This window comes from Salvelinus fontinalis, chromosome 22 (assembly GCF_029448725.1).
Source record: "Salvelinus fontinalis isolate EN_2023a chromosome 22, ASM2944872v1, whole genome shotgun sequence".
NCBI lineage: Eukaryota > Metazoa > Chordata > Actinopteri > Salmoniformes > Salmonidae > Salvelinus > Salvelinus fontinalis.
Window position 1 is genome coordinate 33,812,506 of NC_074686.1, and position 24,608 is coordinate 33,837,113.

The following is a 24,608-nucleotide window of genomic DNA, read 5'->3' on the forward strand; positions in this document are numbered from 1 at the left end:
CTACTCGCCAATGTCCAGTCTCTTGACAACAAGGTAGACGAAATTCGAACAAGGGTTGCCTTCCAGAGGGACATCAGAGATTGTAACATTCTCTGTTTCATGGAAACATGCCTCTCTCGAGATATGTTGTCGGAATCAGGTCAGCCACCGGGCTTCTCCATGCATCGCGCCAACAGAGATAAACACCTCTCTGGGAAAAAGGGCGGGGGTGTATGCTTCATGATTAACGACTCATGGTATGATCATAACAACACACAGGAACTCAAGTCCTTCTGCTCACCCGAACTAGAATTCCTCACAATCAAATGCCGGCCATATTACCTCCCAAGAGAATTCTCCTCAGTTAACGCCACCGCTGTGTACATTCCCCCTCAAGCAGACACCAAGACGGCCCTCAAGGAACTTCACTGGACTCTATGTAATAGACAGAAACACAAGCAGGATGTACCAATGACTAGAACCATTCAACGCTGGTCTGACCAATCGGAATCCACGCTTCAAGATTTTTTTGCTCACTGGGATATGTTCAGGCCAGCCTGATAGAACAACATTGATCTATATGCTGACTCGGTGAGTGAGTTTATACGGAAGTACATTGCAGATGTTGTCTCCACTGTAACTATTAAAACCTACCCTAACCAGAAACCGTGGATGGATGGCGGCATTAGCACAAAACTGAAAGCGCGAACCACCACATTTAACCATGGAAAGAGGTCTGGGAATATGGCTGATAACAAACGTCACGGACACCAATGTCACGCTTCCAGACAAACTAAACACCTTCTTTGCCTGCTTTGAGGATAATACAGTCCCACCGTCGCGGCCCGCTAACAAGGACTGCCCCCCCTCCTTCTTCGTGACCGACGTGAGTAAAACATTTAAACGTGCCAACGACGCGGCCGCTACCAAGAACCATGGGCTCTCCTACTCCGTAGCCGACGTGAGTAAGAGATTTAAGGTTGCTGGACCAGACAGCATCACTAGCCGCGTCCTCAGAGCACCCGCAGACCAGCTGGCTGGTGTGTTTACGGACATATTCAATCTCTCCCTATCCCAGTCTGCTGTCCCCACATGCTTCAAGATGGCCACCATTGTTCCTATACCCAAGAAGGCAAAGGTACCTGAACTAAATGACTACCGCCGCGTAGCACTCACTTCTGTCATCATGAAGTGCTTTGAGAGACTAGTCAAGGATCATATCACCTCCACCTTACCAGCCACCCTAGACCCACTTCAGTTTTTATACCACCCCAACCGGTCCATAGACGATGCAATCGCCATCACACTGCACACTGCCCTATCCCAACTGGACAAGAGGAATATCTATGTAAGAATGCTGTTCATTGACTACAGCTCAGCATTCAACACCATAGTACCCTCCAAGCTCATCATCAAGCTGGAGGCCCTGGGTCTCAACCCCGCCCTGTGCAATTGGGTCCTGGACTTTCTGACGCCCCCAGGTGGTGAAGGTAGGGAACAACATCTCCAATTTGCTGACCCTCAACACTGGGGCCCCACAAGGGTGCATTCTCAGCCCCCTCCTGTACTCCCTGTTCACCCACGACTGCGTGGCCATTCATGCCACCAACTCAATCATCAAGTTTGATGACACAACAGTAGTGGGCTTGATTACCACCAACAGCGACGATATTGCCTACAGGGAGGAGGTGAGGGCCCTCGGAGCATGGTGTCAGGAAAATAACCTCACACTCAACGTCAACAAAACAAGGGAGATGATCGTGGACTTCAGAGGGAGCACCTCCCTATCCACGTCGACGGGACAATAGTGGAGAAGGTCGAAAGTTTTAAGTTCCTCGGCGTACACATCACAGACAAACTGAAATGGTCCACCCACACAGACAGTGTGGTGAAGAAGGCGCAACAGCGCCTCTTCAACCTCAGGAGGCTAAATAAATGTGGCTTGTCACCCAAAACCCTGACAAACTTTTACAGGCTGTATCACAGCCTGCACCGCCCTCAACCGCAAGGCTCTCCAGAGGGTGGTACGGTCTGCACAATGCATCACCGGGGGCAAACTACCTGCCCTCCAGGACAACTACGGCACCCGATGTTACAGGAAGGCCAAAAAGATAATCAAGGATATCAACCACCCGAGCCACTGCCTGTTCACACCACTACCATCCAGAAGGCGAGGTCAGTACAGGTGCATCAAAGCTGGGACCGAGAGACTGAAAAACAGCTTCTATCTCAAGGCCGTCAGACTGCTAAACAGCCATCACTAACTCAGAGAGGCTGCTGCCTACATTTAGAGCCAATCACTGGACACTTAAATAAATGGATCACTAGTAACTTTAAACAAAGCCACTTTAAATAATGCCACTTTAATAATGTTTACATATCTTACATTACTCATATCATATGTATATACCATATTATATACCATCTATTGCACCTTGCCAATGCCGCTCGTCCATCGCTCATCCATATATGTATATGTGCATATCATCTTTCACCCCTTTAGATTTGTGTGTATTAGGTAGTTGTTGGTGATTGTTAGACTACTTGTTAGATATTACTACACTGTCGGAACTAGAAGCACAATAATTTTTCTACACTCATATTAACATCTGCTAACCATGTGTGTGTGACCAAAACAATTTGATTTGATTTGAGTTTGTGTGCCATCTTCCGACTTCAACTGTACCTGGCTCCATCTGCACCTTTGAAACTCAATATCTTGTCTATTTATGTACACCAATTATGCCCTTTCATCTACAAATGCTCATACCTCCCAGACAGTTTAGCTAACCCTTCGAAGGATCCTTCCAGGTTCATTCTGAAATGAAGAGATATAACACAAGATACTGGGATAACCTTCACCCTCCCCACTGTCTCACCTCACATAGTCAACTCAATAACTTCAAGCGAAGACTGGGGGTCAGCCTTATGAACCAAACTACTCAGTAATCTCCTCCATGAAGACTGGGGGTCAGCCTGATGAACCAAACTACTCAGTAATCTCCTCCATGAAGACTGGGGGTCAGCCTGATGAACCAAACTACTCAGTCATCTCCTCCATGAAGACTGGGGATCAGCCTGAAGGACCAAACTACTCAGTCATCTCCTCCATGAAGACTGGGGGTCAGCCTTATGAACCAAACTACTTAGTAATCTCCTCCATGAAGACTGGGGGTCAGCCTTATGAACCAAACTACTCAGTAATCTCCTCCATGAAGACTGGGGGTCAGCCTTATGAACCAAACTACTTAGTAATCTCCTCCATGAAGACTGGGGGTCAGCCTTATGAACCAAACTACTTAGTAATCTCCTCCATATAGCCTCACTCTCACACACACATTTAATTAAACAAAACAAATACTGTTTGTTTTTTTCCTGATTACTGATCATTTTATTTATCAATTTATAATTAGCAGGTTTTGTTATCTGCTTTAACAAACCTTTTTTATTTTTGATACTTATGTATTGTACAGTATATCTTTTTTTGTGGTATAGTTATTTTTGTGGTGTGGTTTTCATATAAGCCCTTGGGCTTCCAACCACACCTGCACACCATTTATAATTAGACTTTAAAAAAAAATCTATATAATTGTTTATCACTTGTTTTCTTTGGTGCAAATAAATGAAACTAAAAACTAAACTACATTGACAGAACCCACAATCTATCGGCAATATTAAAGCTGATTCACCCCCCTAAAAACTTGAGCAACTGTCCCAGACGACAAAGCTGGTTGCAATGACTTTATTAGTTCCAGTTTCCTGGTGTGAAGTGAGAAATCTGCCCCTCTACCGTTAGTATTGAGCCACATGTTCCAAAGACAGCCTGCACCTTGTAATAATCTGTTTGTGTGTGTGTGTGTGTGTTCTCCTCTCTTGTCCCTTGCTAATGATGTTCTACCAGTGATTTATGTCCAGAATGCAATGCTCACACTGATCAAGGATCAGGTCAATCAAAACGAATGGCAGATAATGACACGGCTCACAAAATAAATTGTCTAAAGATTATTGTTTATGTTTATATCCATGACACCTATTACCTTCAAATGGAAATCCAATGAAATCACTGAATCATGGCTCCCTGTTAGCTCCCTGTTTGTCATGCATTAGACAGCACAGCAAAACCTCCCATTTTGGGAACCAACTTCTCCATCTACCATCTATTTCTGGCTCTATTGATCTATTCATCTTGTCTTTATTTCACCTTTATTTAACCAGGTAGGCAAGTTGAGAACAAGTTGTCATTTACAATTGCGACCTGGCCAAGATAAAGCAAAGCAGTTGGACACATACAACAACAGAGTTACACATGGAGTAAAACAAACATACAGTCAATAATACAGTGAAAAATAAGTCTATATATAATGTGAGCAAATGAGGTGAGATAAGGGAGTAAAGGCAAAAAAAAGGCCATGGTGGCGAAGTAAATACAATATAGCAAGTAAAACACTGGAATGGTAGATTTGCAGTGGAAGAATGTGCAAAGTAGAGATAGAAATAATGGGGTGCAAAGGAGCAAAATAAATAAATAATAAATATAGTAGGGGGAGAGGTAGTTGTTTGGGCTAAACTATAGATGGGCTGTACAGGTGCAGTAATCTGTGAGCTGCTCTGACAGCTGGTGCTTCAAGCTAGTGAGGGAGATAAGTGTTTCCAGTTTCAGAGATTTTTGTAGTTCATTCCAGTCATTGGCAGCAGAGAACTGGAAGGAGAGGCGGCCAAAGGAAGAATTGGTTTTGGGGGTGACCAGAGAGATATACCTGCTGGAGCGCGTGCTACAGGTGTGTGCTGCTATGGTGACCAGCGAGCTGAGATAAGGGGGGACTTTACCTAGCAGAGTCTTGTAGATGACCTGGAGCCAGTGGGTTTGGTGACGAGTATGAAGTGAGGGCCAGCCAACGAGAGCGTACAGGTCGCAGTGGTGGGTAGTATATGGGGCTTTGGTGACAAAACGGATGGCACTGTGATAGACTGCATCCAATTTATTGAGTAGGGTATTGGAGGCTATTTTGTAAATGACATAGCCGAAGTCGAGGATCGGTAGGATGGTCAGTTTTACAAGGGTATGTTTGGCAGCACGAGTGAAGGATGCTTTGTTGCGAAATAGGAAGCCAATTCTAGATTTAACTTTGGATTGGAGATGTTTGATGTGAGTCTGGAAGGAGAGTTTATAGTCTAACCAGACACCTAGGTATTTGTAGTTGTCCACATATTCTAAGTCAGAACCGTGCAGGCAGCGATCGGTTGAAGAGCATGCATTTAGTTTTACTTGTATTTAAGAGCAATTGGAGGCCACGGAAGGAGAGTTGTATGGCATTGAAGCTCGTCTGGAGGGTTGTTAACACAGTGTCCAAAGAAGGGCCAGAAGTATACAGAATGGTGTCGTCTGCGTTGAGGTGGATCAGAGACTCACCAGCAACAAGAGTGACATCATTGATGTATACAGAGAAGAGAGTCGGCCAAAGAATTGAACCCTGTGGCACCCCCATAGAGACTGCCAGAGGCCCGGACAACAGGCCCTCCGATTTGACACACTGAACTCTATCAGAGAAGTAGTTGGTGAACCAGGCGAGGCAATCATTTGAGAAACCAAGGCTATCGAGTCTGCCGATGAGGATGTGGTGATTGACAGAGTCGAAAGCCTTGGCCAGATCAATGAATACGGCTGCACAGTATTGTTTCTTATCGATGGCGGTTAGGATATCGTTTAGGACTTTGAGCGTGGCTCAGATGCACCCATGACCAGCTCGGAAACCAGATTGCATAGCGGAGAAGGTATGGTGGGATTCGAAATGGTCGGTAATCTGTTTGTTGACTTGGCTTTCGAAAGACCTTAGAAAGGCAGGGTAGGATAGATATAGGTCTGTAGCAGTTTGGGTCAAGAATGTCTCCCCCCTTTGAAGAGGGGGATGACCGCAGCTGCTTTCCAATCTTTGGGAATTTCAGACGACACAAAAGAGAGGTTGAACAGGCTAGTAATAGGGGTTGCAACAATTTCGGCAGAACATTTTAAAAAGAAAGGGTCCAGATTGTCTCGCCGGCTGATTTGTAGGGGTCCTGATTTTTCAGCTCTTTCAGAACATCAGCTGACTGGATTTGGGAGAAGGAGAAACGAGGAAGGCTTGGGCGAGTTGCTGTGGGGGGTGCAGTGCTGTTGACCGGGGTAGGGGTAGCCAGGTGGAAAGCATGGCCAGCCGTAGAAAAATGCTTATTGAAATTCTCAATTATAGTGGATTTATTGGTGGTGACAGTGTTTCCTGTCCTCAGCGCAGTGGGCAGCTGGGAGGAGGTGTTCTTATTCTCCATGGACTTTACAGTGTCCCAGAACTTTTTTGAGTTTGTGTTGCAGGAAGCAAATTTCTGCTTGAGAAAGCTAGCCTTGGCTTTTCTAACTGCCTGTGTATATTGGTTTCTAGCTTCCCTGAAAAGTTGCACATCACGGGGGCTGTTTGATGCTAATGCAGAATGGCATAGGATGTTTTTGTGTTGGTTAAGGGCAGTCAGGTCTGGAGAGAACCAAGGACTATATCTGTTCCTGATTCTAAATTTCTTGAATGGGGCATGTTTATTCAAGATGGTGAGGAAGGCATTTAAAAAAAATAACCAGGCATCCTCTACTGACGGGATGAGATCAATATCCTTCCAGGATACCCCGGCCAGGTCGATTAGAAAGGCCTACTAGCTGAAGTGTTTCAGGGAGGGTTTGACAGTGATCAGTGGAGGTCGTTTGACCGCTGACCCATTACGGATGCAGGCAATGAGGCAGTGATCGCTGAGATCTTGGTTGAAAACAGCAGAAGTGTATTTAGAGGGCAAGTTGGTTAGGATAATATCTATGAGGGTGCCCGTGTTTACGGCTTTGGGATGGTACCTGGTAGGTTCATTGATAATTTGTGTGAGATTGAGGGCATCAATCTTAGTTTGTAGGATGGCTGGGGTGTTAAGCATGTTCCAGTTTAGGTCGCCTAGCAGCACAAACTCTGAAGACAGATGGGGGGCAATCAGTTCACATATGGTGTCCAGAGCACAGCTGGGGGCAGAGGGTGGTCTATAGAAGGCAGCAATGGTGAGAGACTTGTTTTTAGAGAGGTGGATTTTTAAAGTAGAAGTTCAAATTGCTTGGGTACAGACCTGGATAGTAGGACATAACTCTGCAGGCTATCTCCGCAGTATATTGCAACACCGCCCCCTTTGGTCGTTCTATCTTGTCTGAAAATGTTGTAGTTAGGAATGGAGATTTCAGAGTTTTTGGTGGTCTTCCTAAGCCAGGATTCAGACACGGCTAGAACATCCGGGTTGGCAGAGTCTGCTAAAGCTGTGAATAAAATAAACTTAGGGAGGAGGCTTCTAATGTTAACATGCATGAAACCAAGGCTATTACGGTTACAGAAGTCATCAAAAGAGAGCGCCTGGGGAATAGGAGTGGAGCTATGCACTGCAGGGCCTGGATTCACCTTTACATCACCAGAGGAACAGAGGAGGAGTAGGATAAGGGTACGGCTAAAAGCTATGAGAATTGGTCGTCTAGAACGTCCGGAACAGAGAGTAAAAGGAGATTTCTGGGGGCGATAAAATAGCTTCAAGGTATAATATACAGACAAATGTATGGTAGGATGTGAATACAGTGGAGTTAAACCTAGGTATTGAGTGATGATGAGAGAGATGTTGTCTCTAGAAACATCATTGAAACCAGGTGATGTCATCGCATGTGTGGGTGGTGGAACTGAAAGGTTGGATAAGGTATAATGAGCAGGGCTAGAGGCTCTACAGTGAAATAAGCCAATAAACACTAACCAGAACAGCAATGGACAAGGCATATTGACATTAAGGAGAGGCATGCTTAGTCGAGTGATCATAAGGGTCCAGTGAGTAGTGAGGTTGGTGAATGTCATTTGTGTTTCGGGAAAGAGAAGCTCTCTGTTAGGTCTAACCCAAAGCTACTGCAGAAAACATGGTATGAACCCCCGAGCTACCTGCGGGGAAATCTGCAGAGAGTGTTACCGGCTTCAATATCCTGCATACTACCTACTGCCATTGCACCCTTGAGAAAGGCACTTTACCCCTGAGTGCACCAGCTCCTCTGCTGCTCCCAGCCTGTGATGTACAGATGTACTGTCCCATCCATGTACAGGTGAAGTCGGAAGTTTACATACACTTAGGTTGGAGTCATTAAAACTCGTTTTCAACCACTCCACAAATTTCTTGTTAACACACTATAGTTTTGGCAAGTTGGTTAGGACATCTACTTTGTGCATGACACAAGTCATTTTTCCAACAATCGTTTACAGACAGATTATTTCACTTATAACTCACTGTATCACAATTCCAGTGGGTCAGAAGTTTACATACACTAAGTTGATGGTGCTTTTAAACAGCTTGGAAAATTACAGAAAATGATGTCATGGCTTTAGAAGCTTCTGATAGACTAATTGACATCATTTGAGTCAATTGGAGGTGTACCTGTGGATGTATTTCAAGGCCTACCTTCAAACTCAGTGCCTCTTTGCTTGACATCATGGGAAAATCAAAAGAAATCAGTCAAGACCTCAGAATTATTTTTTGTAGACCTCCACAAGTCTGGTTCATCCTTGGGAGCAATTTCCAAACGCCTGAATTTACCATGAAAATGTGTGGGCAGAACTGAAAAAGCACGTGCGAGCAAAGAGGCCTGCAAACCTGAGTCAGTTACACCAGCTCTGTCAGGAGGAATGCGCCAAAGTTCAAGCTGTGGAAGGCTACCCGAAACGTTTGACCCAAGTTAAACAATTTAAAGGCAATGCTACCAAATACTAATTGAGTGTATGTAGACTTCTGACCCACTGGGAATTTGATGAAAGGAATAAAAGCTGTAATAAATCATTCTCTCTACTATTATTCTGACATTTCACATTCTTAAAATAAAGTGATGATCCTAACTGACCTAAGACAGGGACTTTTTACTAGGATTAAATGTCAGGAATTGTGAAAAACTGAGTTGAAATGTATTTGGCTAAGGTGTATGTAAACTTACGACGTCATCTGTATGTGTTGTGTCATGCTGTGTACTGTGGCAGCAAAATGTATATTTTTATATTTTATTACTTCTCTCATAAATGCTGGCAGACTTTAGATGACATTGTTTGTAAATACTTTTACCTTAAAATCCATAATGACGGAGATATGCTAGCTAGTTTATTTCAGACAACGCTTCCATATTTTAAAATAGAAATGAATGTATGTTAGAGTACATTCTGTCAAACATTCCTTCAAATTATTTACTCAGACTGAAGGTTTCAAGTACAACGTCTTCATCAAATCATATTCTTTGAGATTGATATTTATTACATTATAACTATACTGTGTTGGTATCATAAGACATACACGCGGGCACGTGCACAAACACACACTGGCATGCACACACGAAACACACACACACACACTCTTTGTGTGTGTTTAGAAGGGCTGTCGAGGAGTCAATCCCCTTTGAGCAAATCCACACTAGGCTTTTTGTATCCGGCTTTAGAGAACAAATGCACTCCTTTTAAATAGATATCTCTGGGTTTGAGAGAGCACTGTTGTGAACTCAGAGTTAGAGGACTGACAGGACTGGGTCATACAGAGGGATAGAAATGAGGAGTAATCTTCACACCAATCCTTCCCATTACCCCCCACTGTGTGAGCAAAACTGAGTAACCGGAGTTAAATCTGTATTGTGTTTGGCATACATAATCAACTATTTTATATTAAAAGAAATGAAAAAGAAGCTCAATTATTCATAAACTAATGGTGGTGGGGCTTATAATAGCCCCCATGAGTTAACTGTATAAGAGTAAAATATTGACCGGGGCCCATAGGCTGCACTATGTAGGAATATGGTGCCATTTGTAGATCTGTCCAAGGTACCACCCCTCAGAGACAGCCCAATGGTTGCTGTCCAGGGTGCTGAAATGTATAGAGTACATTTTCTGCGGCCACACTGAACTACTTTTTGGGGGGATATTTCAACGGGTCAAAAAATTATAAATCAAATAGCTAAATGATCCTTGCTATGACCTTCTTAAAACAATTCCATATAGCTCAGTAGAACCCCATCCCCAGGCTTAGACAGGGCTTGGAATGGAGAGGGTTAAATGGAACACAATTGACTTTTCCACTACCATTGTTCACATATTGATTGAGGAAGGCAGTGTGAATCAAGTGCAAGAAAGAAATGTAACACTGAGATATAACAGGCTAGAATGCTGAAACATCTCAATTTTGACCAATCAGATCAGCTCTGAAAAAATATCTGATGTGAAAAGATATGATATGATTGGTCAAAAGACAAAATAGTGGAAAAAAATATCAGAATTGGGCTGCCTGTGTAAAAGCAGCCATTTATATCTCACCCTCTTGCGAGACAAGTCCTTATGCCATCAAAACGCTTTTAAAGGCTCGCGTGACAGAAAATCGATGGCTCGTTGCTTAGTTACAGGTGAGCTGTACTTTGCTGTGTCTGAACCCACACAACTTTCAGCGAATCCTAATAAAGCACCTGCCCTGAAGGCTTTCCTGTAGCTACCCATGAGGAACTAATACTGATGAATGAATGAAATTGGATAAAGAACTCTAAAATATTTATACAGCAGAGGTCTGTGTTCAAATATTCCTATTCCGTCAAATTGTAGCCTTATATCAAGATGAAAAGGTACAATTTTCCAAAAGAGCCGATGGATACGTTGAATTCTTTCAACATTGGTATTTGGCTTTAAAAAATGCATCAAAGAAGACTGCTATTGTAGTTTTAATTAAGTATACCCCCCCCCCAAAAAAAAAAAAAAACTTGCACCACATTAATTCATACCACATTGAGCTTATTTCACACCAAAATGTCTCTCCAACAAAAGTATGAGTTTATACGGTGTCCTTACCGAACTCTCGTGGCACGGAGATGGAGTATACACAGCTGTGTCCTGAGGTGTAGTTGCGGGGGAAGTTAGGAGACAGCACCGTGCCGTCTGACCCTGTGGAACGACTCCCACACGGTGCTGGAGGAAACACACAGACACACAGAGCAGAGCTCAACACCTGCTTTGACCTTCGAAGGGAACATGTGACCCATTTATTCAATACATTGGCCAAGCGACATCTGCCCAGAAAAGACCAGGATGGAACACACATAAGGATTACACAAACAGCTTAGCAGTCTAGTCTTACGGTTATCTTCTGTGTGCTTGCATGTGTGCTGTAAGCCATATTGATTGTTTTAGACTGGCTACTAAATCCAATCCTTGGATTCTTCTTATTCTTTCTTTCTTTCTTTCTTTCCTTCCTTCCTTCCTTCCCACATTTGTATTGGATTCCCTCCCCCGGCTCAGTAAATATGCTAACTATATTTAAAATTGTGGTTGCCCACTGACATTTTACATTTACAATTTAGTCATTTAGTAGACGCTCTTATCCTATTTTATTTTTGTGATAGTACACAGCAATGTCCATATCTCTAGCTTCAACAGTTAAATAAAGGTTAATAAATAATAAATAATAAAACAGGTACGATGGTATGCTCCAAACCTTGACAGCTGGGTAGAACCCTATTCCAGCCAGGCCTGCCGTCGTCCCCCATGATGCAGGTGAGCGTGGAATAGCCCTGGAGAACATAGCCCGGCTCGCAGTAGAACGTCACGGTGGAACCGAGCTTGTAGTCGCTGCCCAGCCTGGTCCCGTTCATCACACTGCCTGGGTCGAAGCAGGACTCACGCAGCTTGGCTAAAGAGGGGGTAGAAATACACATGAGGAATAACCTTTAACAGTAGTGTCAACTGGAGATGCAAGCAGGTAACGCAGACATGGAGGGAGTTTCATGTTGATCAGAGTAAAGAAGAGTCTAACCAAACGCATCATTGAACTGCTAAAACATCTACCCCTGCTGTCAGTATAATCTAGAGATAGAAAGCATTTGGATTCTCCTTCAACTATGCATATGCAAAAATGTATAGTAAACAATGTACATTTCTGACTTTGGTAGAGGAACTAGACCTTACAGCTAAGAAGGAATCTCCCTCTAAGAGAAAACTGAAATCTAAGAATCTAAGAGAGCATGACGGCGTCCTACCTTTGTATTCCAGGTGGAAACCGGTGTAGCTGACGGAACCGTCGCTGCGGAAGGCCAGGTGCATGGTGTTGGAGCTGCTCTCGATCCTCTCTGGAAGCTTGCTGTCCTGAAAGCTGCCAATCAGAGGGCTGTTGCTGTCTGGCCCATCGTAGATATACAGGAAGTCATAGTTAGGCTCGATGCTGAAACTAGAGAAGAGGATGGATAGAAAGAGAGAGGGGTAGAGAAAGAGAGAGAGATGCGAAGAGAGAGCGAGAGAGAGAGAGGGAGAGCAAGAGAGAGAGAACAGGGGGGTTGAGAGAGAGAGAGGGAGAGAAAGAAGGGGGGAGGGGGGGGGGGGGTTGAGAGAGGGAGAGAGAGAAATCAGATCAAAGACTATAATCCAATTCAGTCAGATCATAAAATCTTCCCAGAATCCCCCATCAAGCCATATCTGGAGGAGGGTGATATTTGAGAAATGATCTCTGTCTCTCTGCTGAGCTGGAGTTCAATACGTCTGTCTGTGTGTAGTATACAGTAGTAGGTAGAAATGATCTGTCTCTCTGCTGAGCTGGGTTTCAATACGTCTGTCTGTGTGCAGTATACAGTAGTAGGTAGAAATGATCTGTCTCTCTGCTGAGCTGGGTTTCAATACGTCTGTCTGTGTGCAGTATACAGTAGTAGCTAGAAATGATCTGTCTGTCTGTGTGCAGTATACAGCAGTAGGTAGAAATGATCTGTCTGTCTGCTGAGATGGGGTTCATTACGTCTGTCTGTGTGCAGTATACAGTAGTAGCTAGAAATGATCTGTCTCTCTGCTGAGCTGGGGTTCAATACGTCTGTCGGTGTGTAGTATACAGTAGTAGGTAGAAATGATGTGTCTCTCTGCTGAGCTGGGGTTCAATACGTCTGTCTGTGTGCAGTATACAGTAGTAGGTAGAAATGATCTGTCTGTCTGTGTGCAGTATACAGTAGTAGGTAGAAATGATCTGTCTGTCTGTGTGCAGTATACAGTAGTAGGTAGAAATGATCTGTCTGTCTGTGTGCAGTATACAGTAGTAGGTAGAAATGATCTGTCTGTCTGTGTGCAGTATACAGTAGTAGGTAGAAATGATCTGTCTGTCTGTGTGCAGTATACAGTAGTAGGTAGAAATGATCTGTCTGTCTGTGTGCAGTATACAGTAGTAGGTAGAAATGATCTGTCTGTCTGTGTGCAGTATAAAGGAGTAGGTAGAAATGATCTGTCTGTCTGTGTGCAGTATAAAGGAGTAGGTAGAAATTATCTGTCTGTCTGTGTGCAGTATACAGTAGTAGGTAGAAATGATCTGTCTGTCTGTGTGCAGTATAAAGGAGTAGGTAGAAATGATCTGTCTGTCTGTGTGCAGTATACAGTAGTAGGTAGAAATGATCTGTCTGTCTGTGTGCAGTATAAAGGAGTAGGTAGAAATGATCTGTCTGTCTGTGTGCAGTATAAAGGAGTAGGTAGAAATGATCTGTCTGTCTGTGTGCAGTATAAAGGAGTAGGTAGAAATGATCTGTCTGTCTGTGTGCAGTATAAAGGAGTAGGTAGAAATGATCTGTCTGTCTGTGTGCAGTATAAAGGAGTAGGTAGAAATGATCTGTCTGTCTGTGTGCAGTATAAAGGAGTAGGTAGAAATGATCTGTCTGTCTGTGTGCAGTATAAAGGAGTAGGTAGAAATTATCTGTCTGTCTGTGTGCAGTATAAAGGAGTAGGTAGAAATGATCTGTCTGTCTGTGTGCAGTATAAAGGAGTAGGTAGAAATGACACACTAGAAACAACTCTCTGGGTTCATGGCCTCTCTGACGGTCGGTCGAGGTGGGAGTTTACCGACAACACTCAAAAGGCCCCGCGATTCACACGTTGACACACAGTGGCAGATGCCTCAGATGCCAGCGTCTACCTAATGCCACAGACGCTAATGAATAGATTCCTCAAATCATCCGTAACCTCTCTCTATGGATCAGGGCTGGAGAGCCAGACAACACCATGATATCCCCCTTTAACGCTTGCTAGCGCTACATTCATTACCCTTATCGCTGCTGTGGGAGGACACTAACGCTAGGTAATATAAATACCCAGGGAGTGTAATTGCTTTGGTATAGTCAAAGATGAGGCACATATCCTTTTGAGCTGGGAACTCACCACAAAACAGAGACTATCAACTGCTCACTGCCCTGCTCCGCATCTCCCAGAATGACTGTGTGTGTATGTTTTTTTTTGTGTATGTGTGTGTGTGTGTGTGTGTGTGTGTGTGTGTGTGTGTGTGTGTGTGTGTGTGTGTGTGTGTGTGTGTGTGTGTGTGTGTGTGTGTGTGTGTGTTTTTTTTGTGTGTGTGTGTGTGTGTGTGTGTGTGTGTGTGTGTGTGTGTGTGTGTGTGTGTGTGTGTGTGTGTGTGTGTGTGTATGTGAAGATTAACATACGCACATATTTCTGTATCAGGGAAGCTAATTTACATAAGAGAGATTGGGAGGTGTATTTTTTATATATTCCTGAAAGAGTATGCTAAGTGATACGGCCACACTTCATTGAGCCTGTATCTAAAGCTAAAGGCTCATTGTAAGATAATAGCAATCCAAACATAGGGGGGAAAAAACTCCTGCTCTACACCATATTAATAAAGTAATTACATTTTGATAACCATATGTGCTCAGATCTCTGTCTCTCTCTCTCTCTTAGCCTCTGGAGCTGTCACTCAACAAACAATTAGCTTGGTTACCAATTGAATATGTAGCAATGATAATACCCAATTTGGCAACAATGACAATGAAACCTACATTTTACCACATTGCCAATGCAATTGCATTTGGTCACTTTTTACAATGTAACATTACTTTGCTGCAGATACAAACGGTGTCCCCCAGGGCTAGGTGCAAGGCCCCTTACTCCTTATCATGCCAACCCTGCCAATGCATTGGGTCCCTTTTTTTACAATATATTATTATTCAATTTTCTCTATTTCCATTGGGTACATATTTCATGTCTTTTTGGGAGAGAATGGTGTCAGTAATGGAGTGTGTAATGGAAGTCTGCGAGACGGAACAGAAGAAAAGGCTTTTCACCCTGGTTGAGCTTCAGTACCACCGTCCCACTGCCAAAAAGCCACTATTCCACTGTGTTATTTACTCCCTTGTGTTGTGGGATAAGACCATTCAAATGAGAAGAGAGCAGAGCTCACTTTACACGAAAGACAATAACTGTCTAACTGGTGGAGCCTAAATGGCTGCCCGATACTGGTCGCTTGAAAACTGCTGTGTCATCATCACTGCAGTGACTAGCTACAACTTGAATATAAAACACTACGCTTTTAATAGCAAGGCTAATGAATGCAACAATACCTTATCAGACAGTGTCATTTTGATTGTGACAAACAGGAAACAGCTCATTTGTCTACTTAGCATGTTGTTAACAAAAATACATGTCCCTTGTCGTGAGATCTACAGTACCAGTCAAAAGTTTGGACACACCTACCAATTCAAGAGTTTTTCTTTATTTTTACTATTTTCTACATTGTAGAATAATAGTGAAAACATTAAAACTATGAAATAACACATATGGAATCATGTACAAACAAAAAAAGTGTTAAACATGTTCAAAATATGTTTAATATTTGAGATTCTTCAAAGTAGCCACCCTTTGCCTTGATGACAGCTTTGCAGCCTCAACATTCCAACCCTAAGCAACAGCAGTGGCTGCGGCTAAGGTGGTACCGTTAACTCACTTTCTCTCTCTCTCTCCCTTGCTTTCTTTCTTTCTTTCTTTCTCGCTCTCTCACACACACACACACACACACACACACACACACACACACACACACACACACACACACACACACACACACACACACACACACACACACACACACACACACACACACACACACACACACACACACACACACACACACACACACACACACACACACACACGCACAAACACACACACAGCCCCCTGATTCATATTCCACAGCCTCGTGTCTGGTACAGCACGGGCTGCCAAGGGACAGGTATGTATGTCACCCTTTTGATTCAGGCAGGAGGAGCAAGCTAGCTGCTGGTAGAGTAGAGGCAGACAGAAGAGCAGGAGGAGCTAGCTAGCTGTTGGTAGGGGAGAGGCAGAGGGAGGTACAGGAGGAGCAAGCTAGCTGCTGGTAGGGGAGAGGCAGTGGGAGGAGCAGGAGGACATAGCTAGCTGCTGGTAGGGGAGAGGCAGTGGGAGGAGCAGGAGGACATAGCTAGCTGCTGGTAGGGGAGAGGCAGAGGGAGGAGCAGGAGAAGATAGCTAGCTGTTGGTAGAGGAGAGGCAGTGGGAAGAGCAGGAGGAGATAGTTAGCTGCTGGTAGAGGAGAGGCAGAGGGAGGAGCAGGAAGAGCCAGTTAGCTGCTGGTAGAGGAGAGACAGAGGGAGGAGCAGGAGGAGCTAGTTAGCTGCTGGTAGAGGAGAGACAGAGGAAGGAGCAGGAGGAGCTAGTTAGCTGCTGGTAAAGGAGAGGCAGAGGAAGGAGCAGGAGGAGCTAGTTAGCTGCTGGTAGAGGAGAGCCAGAGGAAGGAGCAGGAGGAGCTAGTTAGCTGCTGGTAAAGGAGAGACAGAGGGAGGAGCAGGAGGAGCTAGTTAGCTGCTGGTAGAGGAGAGGCAGAGGAAGGAGCAGGAGGAGCTAGTTAGCTGCTGGTAGAGGAGAGGCAGAGGGAGGAGCAGGAGGAGCTAGTTAGCTGCTGGTAGAGGAGAGACAGAGGGAGGAGCAGGAGGAGCTAGTTAGCTGCTGGTAGAGGAGAGACAGAGGGAGGAGCAGGAGGAGCTAGTTAGCTGCTGGTAGAGGAGAGACAGAGAGAGGAACAGGAGGAGATAGCTAGCTATTGGTAGGGGAGAGGCAGAGGGCAGCCTCATTTCACAACTTTAAGTTAGAGGTTTAACTTAGAGGCATTTACAGCAGCAGCAGCGGTAACATCTGTTAGCTTTACGCCACAATGTGTACCCTACCGGCAGTCAAACTTAACCCTGTGTTGACCTTTGACCTCTGTCTGTAGGGGACAGCCCTTGCGGCCGCCAAAGGTGAAATGAAAAATGGACGCAATTAACGGGACTATTTAGGTGTGAAACACAAGTTCTTCTTTTTGACTTCCATTAAGTGTCTGCATCAGTCAACATAGGCTGGGACGTCTTGATACAGCACCTTAAAGTGGGGAGCTGAGGAAGGCCAACTATGGGTTCATTACTGACAAAGTGAGCATGGAAGTCCAGCTGGGGTAGCTAATTACCCGCCTAAGACATGAACTGCATCTTAATATAATAGTGATAACGGTCAGCAGTTACCGTTGTATAATCACCTCACGCCCTTGGTCGTGACAAAATGGCCATTAATGTCCACCTTGGTGGCGGTGTAGAGAGTGTGTGTGTGTTTGTGTGTGTGTGTGTGTGTGTGTGTGTGTGTGTGTGTGTGTGTGTGTGTGTGTGTGTGTGTGTGTGTGTGTGTGTGTGTGTGTGTGTGTGTGTGGTGTGTGTATGTGCATGCAGTGGAACTGATAGGGAGAGTAGGCCTTAATCACTTTGTAGGAAACTAGCACCTATTACCTGACGAAGGCCAGCGATAGAACATAGTCCGAGTTGACAGCTATTAGCCAGTCACAGTCCTTGCTGTGGGGGTAGGGGTGGGGGAAGTTGGGAGACAGGATGAAGCCGTTGGATCCAGTCAAGTTTCCTCCACAGGGGGCTGAAAGAGAAGAAGAGAAGTGAGAAAAGGTAACATGTACTTGTCTGACTCTGATACTCATGAACTGTCTCTGTTATATACCACAGGGAAAAATGCATGTCATTCTGTGGAGATTTAATGGTGTTTGGGGCTGCAAAATTCCGGTAACATTCCTAAAATTACCAGGTTCTCAGAAAATCCTGGTTGAAAGATTCCCGGAATCACAGGATTTCCGGAAAACCTGGGAATTTTTGGGAAAGTTAACGGAATTTTTAAACCATAACAGTAACTGATGTAGTTAGTTTTGACAGAGCAGACGTTATAAAGCCACATTAAAACAAGACACCCGTGATCAGGAGTTGACAAGAATCCTTGAGGTTTCGTTATAAGCACACTATCTCTGAAAAGTGAGAGAGATCTTCGGATTTAATTTTATATTCATTTAATGTTTTGCCTCGTTCAAAACGGTTGGAGAGCGATGACAGTCAGTCATCTCTAGAGCTCAAGTGCTGCTTGGTGCCAGCAGGTTCTGGCAACACTCAGGGATCTTAATTCAAAATGTTAATTAGCAGGCTAGGAGGCTGGGGATGAGTAGCATGGTCTGAGTCCCTGTTAGTACTCACCTTAATACAACCCCCTGGCTCTACCTGTAATTGAAGCACTCACCTATGCAGACAGGAGGGCTGGGTTGCCAGTAGTAGCGGTTCTCCACTTGAATACATGTGATCTTCATCTCTCCCTGGAGCTCGTACCCAGGGTCACAGAGAAAGGTGACAGTGTCACCCGGCTCTCGTCCGTCCCCGTTACGACTGCCGTTCATGGGGACCCCCGGGTCTCTGCAGGCGGTGGCCACCGAACCTGGCAGGCACAACACAGGGAGGGAATCAAATCTATGCAGGGGCTTTATGCAATCACTTTGAAGATTACATACATAGACATTCATAACACCTTTATGTTGACATGACATTTAATGAGTGTTGCAGTATCCTTCATAACGACCTTCAAAACACATAACCAACAATGTCTGAGCCCAATAACATTTCAGAGAATAACCCAAACCTGTACACTCTACCAGACTGTATGAAACAGACACAGCTAGTATCCTTGCTTTTGAAGATATACACTTCAAAGACTTTTCACAAACAGTAAACTTCTCACTTGAGAATTCGATAGCGTAGCCGGACTTGCTGATGTAGAAGTCAGTCTCGAACTGGATGGTAACCAGGTTGAGGGTGCTGTGTATCCCCTCGGGAAGCAGAGAGCCAGACACCTCCCTCAGGGCCATCTCATTCTCAGGAGGACCGTCCCACACCTTCAGGATGTCATGTGACGCCTCTGTGTCGAAGGCCAGGAACTGCAGACTGAGGGACGAGGAGGTATAACATTGTCATTTAGGTTTGGATGCAAATGCCAGTTCTTGGTAACTTTCACTAAATTCTATTTTTGTTTTCATAAATCCTGGTTGGAAGATTCCTGGAATCAGGAAAATACCTCCCACCAGGATTTCTGCAAAACCCAGGAATTTTGAGAAAGTTGGTGGAATTTTGCAACTCTAGGCTGCAATAAATTACCTGCAATAAATCACAGAATAACAGAGTAATAATGGTAGGTAATAATGGAACTTGGGAAATATGCCCAAAAACAGAGTTCGTAGGAGATCATTTGTGGATGACCTTTGCTCCTCACAGGGAAAAGGGGTTTAAATCAAGTAAAATCACTGAATCTCTTATACAAACACACCACAGTTTGTTTTTCATTGATATTAGTACTGTATTGGTTCTACATTGATATTAGTACTGTATTGGTTCTACATTGATATTAGTACTGTACTGGTTCTACATTGATATTAGTACTGTATTGGTTCTACATTGATATTAGTACTGTTTTGGTTCTACATTGATATTAGTACTGTACTGGTTCTACATTGATATTAGTACTGTACTGGTTCTACATTGATATTAGTACTTTACTGGTTCTACATTGATATTAGTACTGTATTGGTTCTACATTGATATTAGTACTGTATTGGTTCTACATTGATATTAGTACTGTACTGGTTCTACATTGATATTAGTACTGCTCGTCATCAAGCTCGAGACCCTGGGTCTCGACCCCGCCCTGTGCAACTGGGTACTGGACTTCCTGACGGGCCGCCCCCAGGTAGTCAGGGTAGGTAACAACATCTCCACCCCGCTGATCCTCAACACTGTGGCTCCACAAGGGTGCGTTCTCAGCCCTCTCCTGTACTCCCTATCCACCCACGACTGCGTGGCCATGCACGCCTCCAACTCAATCATCAAGTTTGCAGACGACACTACAGTGGTAGGCTTGATTACCAACAATGACGAGACGGCCTACAGGGAGGAGGTGAGGGCCCTCGGAGTGTGGTGTCAGGAAAATAACCTCACACTCAACGTCAACAAAACAAAAGAGATGATCGTGGACTTCAGGAAACAGCAGAGGGAGCACCCCCCTATCCACATCGACGGGACAGTAGTGGAGAGAGTAGTATGTTTTAAGTTCCTCGGCGTACACATCACGGACAAACTGAATTGGTCAACCCACACAGACAGCGTGGTGAAGAAGGCACAGCAGGTAGTAGCTGTGAAATTGTTAGGTTAGATTACTCGTTGGTTATTACTGCATTGTCGGAACTAGAAGCACAAGCATTTCACTACACTGGCATTAATAACATCTGCTAACCATGTGTATGTGAAAAATAAAATTGGATTTGATTTGTATTGGTTCTGCAGTGATATTGATACAGTATTGGTTTAGCATTAGTATTGATACAGTATTGATACTACATTGATATTGATACAGTATTGGTTTAGCATTAGTATTGATACAGTATTGATACTACATTGATATTGATACAGTATTGGTTTAGCATTAGTATTGATACAGTATTGGTTCAGCATTGATATTGATACAGTATTGGTTTAGCATTAGTATTGATACAGTATTGATACTACATTGATATTGATATAGTATTGGTTCAGCATTGATATTGATACAGTATTGGTTCAGCATTGATATTGATATAGTATTGATACTACATTGATATTGATACAGTATTGGTTCAGCATTGATATTGATATAGTATTGATACTACATTGATATTGATATAGTATTGATACTACATTGATATTGATATAGTATTGGTTCAGCATTGATATTGATATAGTATTGATACTACATTGATATTGATATAGTATTGGTTCAGCATTGATATTGATATAGTATGCCACATTTAAGGGTATGTGTTTATTTCTTCTGGTTTTTATCATTCTCCTTTTTTTATGCACGCACTCAGCTGAAGGCCAAACTACGTTCATCTTTTTCATGGAAAATAGATACAACACAACATAAAGTCCTGTTGTGATGCCAGACCGAGGTTCCTGGCTCGGTATAATGATGCTTTAGAGAGAGAAAAAAAGGAGCAATAAGTCAGAAAACTAGGCCAGTAATTGGTGCTCGTGGTCATAACACTCCTTCCATTCAGCAGACAGTGCTGATCATGACATCAGTGGCAGAAAATAAAGAAAGTCATGAATAAAAATATGATTTCAAACGAGCTGCGCCACTGGGAGTTGGAACAGGACAAATTGTTTGCCTCCAAGGTGACACGGTTCCGGCTCTATACAATACTAATAATTGAATGTATGATTGAGCATTTGAGTCTCATTAGACTGCCTAGGCCTGGGCTCTCAGACTGAAAACAAAGAGGGATCTGGCATCTCTAGACTATACTGGAGAGAGCACAGAGGTACTCCTGTCACACCACTGAGCTGAGCCCAACAGAGCCAAGCTGATCTGACCGCGTTGGCCTGGTTACCAATCTATCGTAGTTGCGGAAAATGGACGGTACAGGTCGGCAAGATAATGTGAATAGACAGGGCTGTAGTGGAGAAGGTTGAGAGCTTCAAGTTCATTGGTGTGCACAACACAGAGATGGGTTAAACACACCAACACAGAGATGGGTTAAACACACCAACACAGAGATGGGTTAAACACACCAACACAGAGATGGATTAAACACACCAACACAGAGATGGGTTAAACACACCAACACAGAGCTGGGTTAAACACACCAACACAGAGATGGGTTAAACACACCAACACAGAGATGGGTTAAACACACCAACACAGAGATGGGTTAAACACGCCAACTAAACACACCAACACAGAGATGGGTTAAACACGCCAACACAGAGATGGGCTAAACACACCAACACAGAGATGGGTTAAACACACCAACACAGAGATGGGTTAAACACACCAACACAGAGATGGGCTAAACACACCAACACAGAGATGGGTTAAACACACCAACACAGAGATGGGTTAAACACGCCAACCCAGAGATGGGTTAAACACACCAACACAGAGATGGGTTAAACACACCAACACAGAGATGGGTTAAACACGCCAACACAGAGATGGGTTAAACACACCAACACAGAGATGGGTTAAACACACCAACACAGAGATGGGTTAAACACACCAACACAGAGATGGGTTAAACACGCCAACACAGAGATGGGTTAAACACGCCAACCCAGAGATGGGTTAAACACACCAACCCAGAGATGGGTTAAACACACCAACACAGAGATGGGTTAAACACGCCAACACAGAGATGGGTTAAACACGCCAACACAGAGATGGGTTAAACACGCCAACACAGAGATGGGTTAAACACGCCAACACAGAGATGGGTTAAACACACCAACACAGAGATGGGTTAAACACACCAACACAGAGATGGGTTAAACACACCAACACAGAGATGGGTTAAACACACCAACACAGAGATGGGTTAAACACACCAACACAGAGATGGGTTAAACACGCCAACACAGAGATGGGTTAAACACGCCAACACAGAGATGGGTTAAACACACCAACACAGAGATGGGTTAAACACACCAACACAGAGATGGGTTAAACACACCAACACAGAGATGGGTTAAACACACCGACACAGAGATGGGTTAAACACACCGACACAGAGATGGGTTAAACACAACAACACAGAGATGGGTTAAACACACCAACACAGAGATGGGTTAAACACGCCAACACAGAGATGGGTTAAACACACCAACACAGAGATGGGTTAAACACACCAACACAGAGATGGGCTAAACACACCAACACAGAGATGGGTTAAACACACCAACACAGAGATGGGCTAAACACACCAACACAGAGATGGGTTAAACACGCCAACACAGAGATGGGTTAAACACACCAACACAGAGATGGGTTAAACACACCAACACAGAGATGGGCTAAACACACCAACACAGAGATGGGTTAAACACACCAACACAGAGATGGGTTAAACACACCAACACAGTCGTGATGAGGGCACGACAATGCCTCTTCCACCTCAGGAGACTGAAAAGATTTTGTATGGAACCCCAGATTGTCAAAAAGTTCTACAGCTGCACCATCGAGAGCATCCAGACTGGTTGCCTCACGGATTGGTATGGCAACTGCTCGGCACCCGACCGCAATGCGCTACAGACGGTAGTGCATACGGCCCAGTACATCACTGGGGCCGAGCTCCCTGCCATGCAGGACCTCTATACCAGGCGGTGTCAGAGTGTAACAATTTTCTTCTTCTTCTGACGAGGAATATGAAGGATCGGACCAAAATGCAGCGTGGTAAGTGTCCATGTTAAATTTATTAAACTGAACACAAAAATAACACAGGAGAAAACATGAATAAACGAAACTGTCCTATCAGGTGATAAAACACAAAACAGGAAACAACTACCGACAAACACAGCTGGGAAAAGGCTACCTAAGTATGGTTCTCAAGCAGAGACAACGATTGACAGCTGCCTCTGATTGGGAACCATACCAGGCCAAACACAGAAATGCAAAACCTAGAACAAAACCTAGAATGCCCACCCCAAGTCACGCCGTGACCAAACCAAAAAGGAGACATAAAAAAGGAACTAAGGTCAGAACGTGACACAGAGGAAGGCCCTAAAAACTGTCAAAGATTCCAGCCACCCAAGTCATAGACTGCTCTCTCTGCTACTGTAGGCCAGCGGTACAGGAGCGCAAAGTCTGGGATAAAAAGACTGCTGAACAGTTACAGCGGTACCGGAGCGCAAAGTCTGGGATGAAAAGACTGCTGAACAGTTACAGCGGTACCGGAGCGCAAAGTCTGGGATGAAAAGACTGCTGAACAGTTACAGCGGTACCGGAGCGCAAAGTCTGGGATAAAAAGACTGCTGAACAGTTACAGCGGTACCGGAGCGCAAAGTCTGGGATGAAAAGACTGCTGAACAGTTACAGCGGTACCGGAGCGCAAAGTCTGGGATGAAAAGACTGCTGAACAGTTACAGCGGTACCGGAGCGCAAAGTCTGGGATGAAAAGACTGCTGAACAGTTACAGCGGTACCGGAGCGCAAAGTCTGGGATAAAAAGACTACTGAACAGTTACAGCGGTACCGGAGCGAGCGCAAAGTCTGGGATAAAAAGACTACTGAACAGTTAATTAAATGGCCACCCAGACTATTTACATTGACCCCCATATTTTATGTTTAATTTTTTTATTTCATGGGCTCGGGATGTACACTCACTGGACTCTGACCACACACTCACACATACTACACTGACATGCCAACACACACACACATACTACACTGACATGCCAACACACACACACATACTACACTGACATGCCAACACACACACACATACTACACTGACATGCCAACACACACACACATACTACACTGACATGCCAACACACACACACATACTACACTGACATGCCAACACACACACACACACATACTACACTGACATGCCAACACACTCACACATACTACACTGACATGCCAACACACA

General features: G+C 44.2%; 1 protein-coding gene across 5 annotated transcripts in view; it reads right to left on the minus strand.

Annotated features, from left to right (window-relative positions):
- LOC129820230 (CUB and sushi domain-containing protein 3-like) overlaps positions 1-24,608 on the minus strand; it is an 805,004-nt gene that overhangs the window by 245,305 nt on the left and 535,091 nt on the right. For all 5 annotated transcript variants that reach the window (XM_055877256.1, XM_055877257.1, XM_055877255.1 and 2 more), the window contains 6 exons: positions 18,891-19,093; positions 18,399-18,590; positions 17,615-17,753; positions 12,050-12,237; positions 11,509-11,703; positions 10,866-10,982 (listed from right to left, as the gene is read on the minus strand). In XM_055877256.1, coding sequence (XP_055733231.1) covers positions 10,866-10,982; positions 11,509-11,703; positions 12,050-12,237; positions 17,615-17,753; positions 18,399-18,590; positions 18,891-19,093 — 1,034 coding nt within the window. The remainder of the gene's footprint in view (positions 1-10,865; positions 10,983-11,508; positions 11,704-12,049; positions 12,238-17,614; positions 17,754-18,398; positions 18,591-18,890; positions 19,094-24,608) is intronic.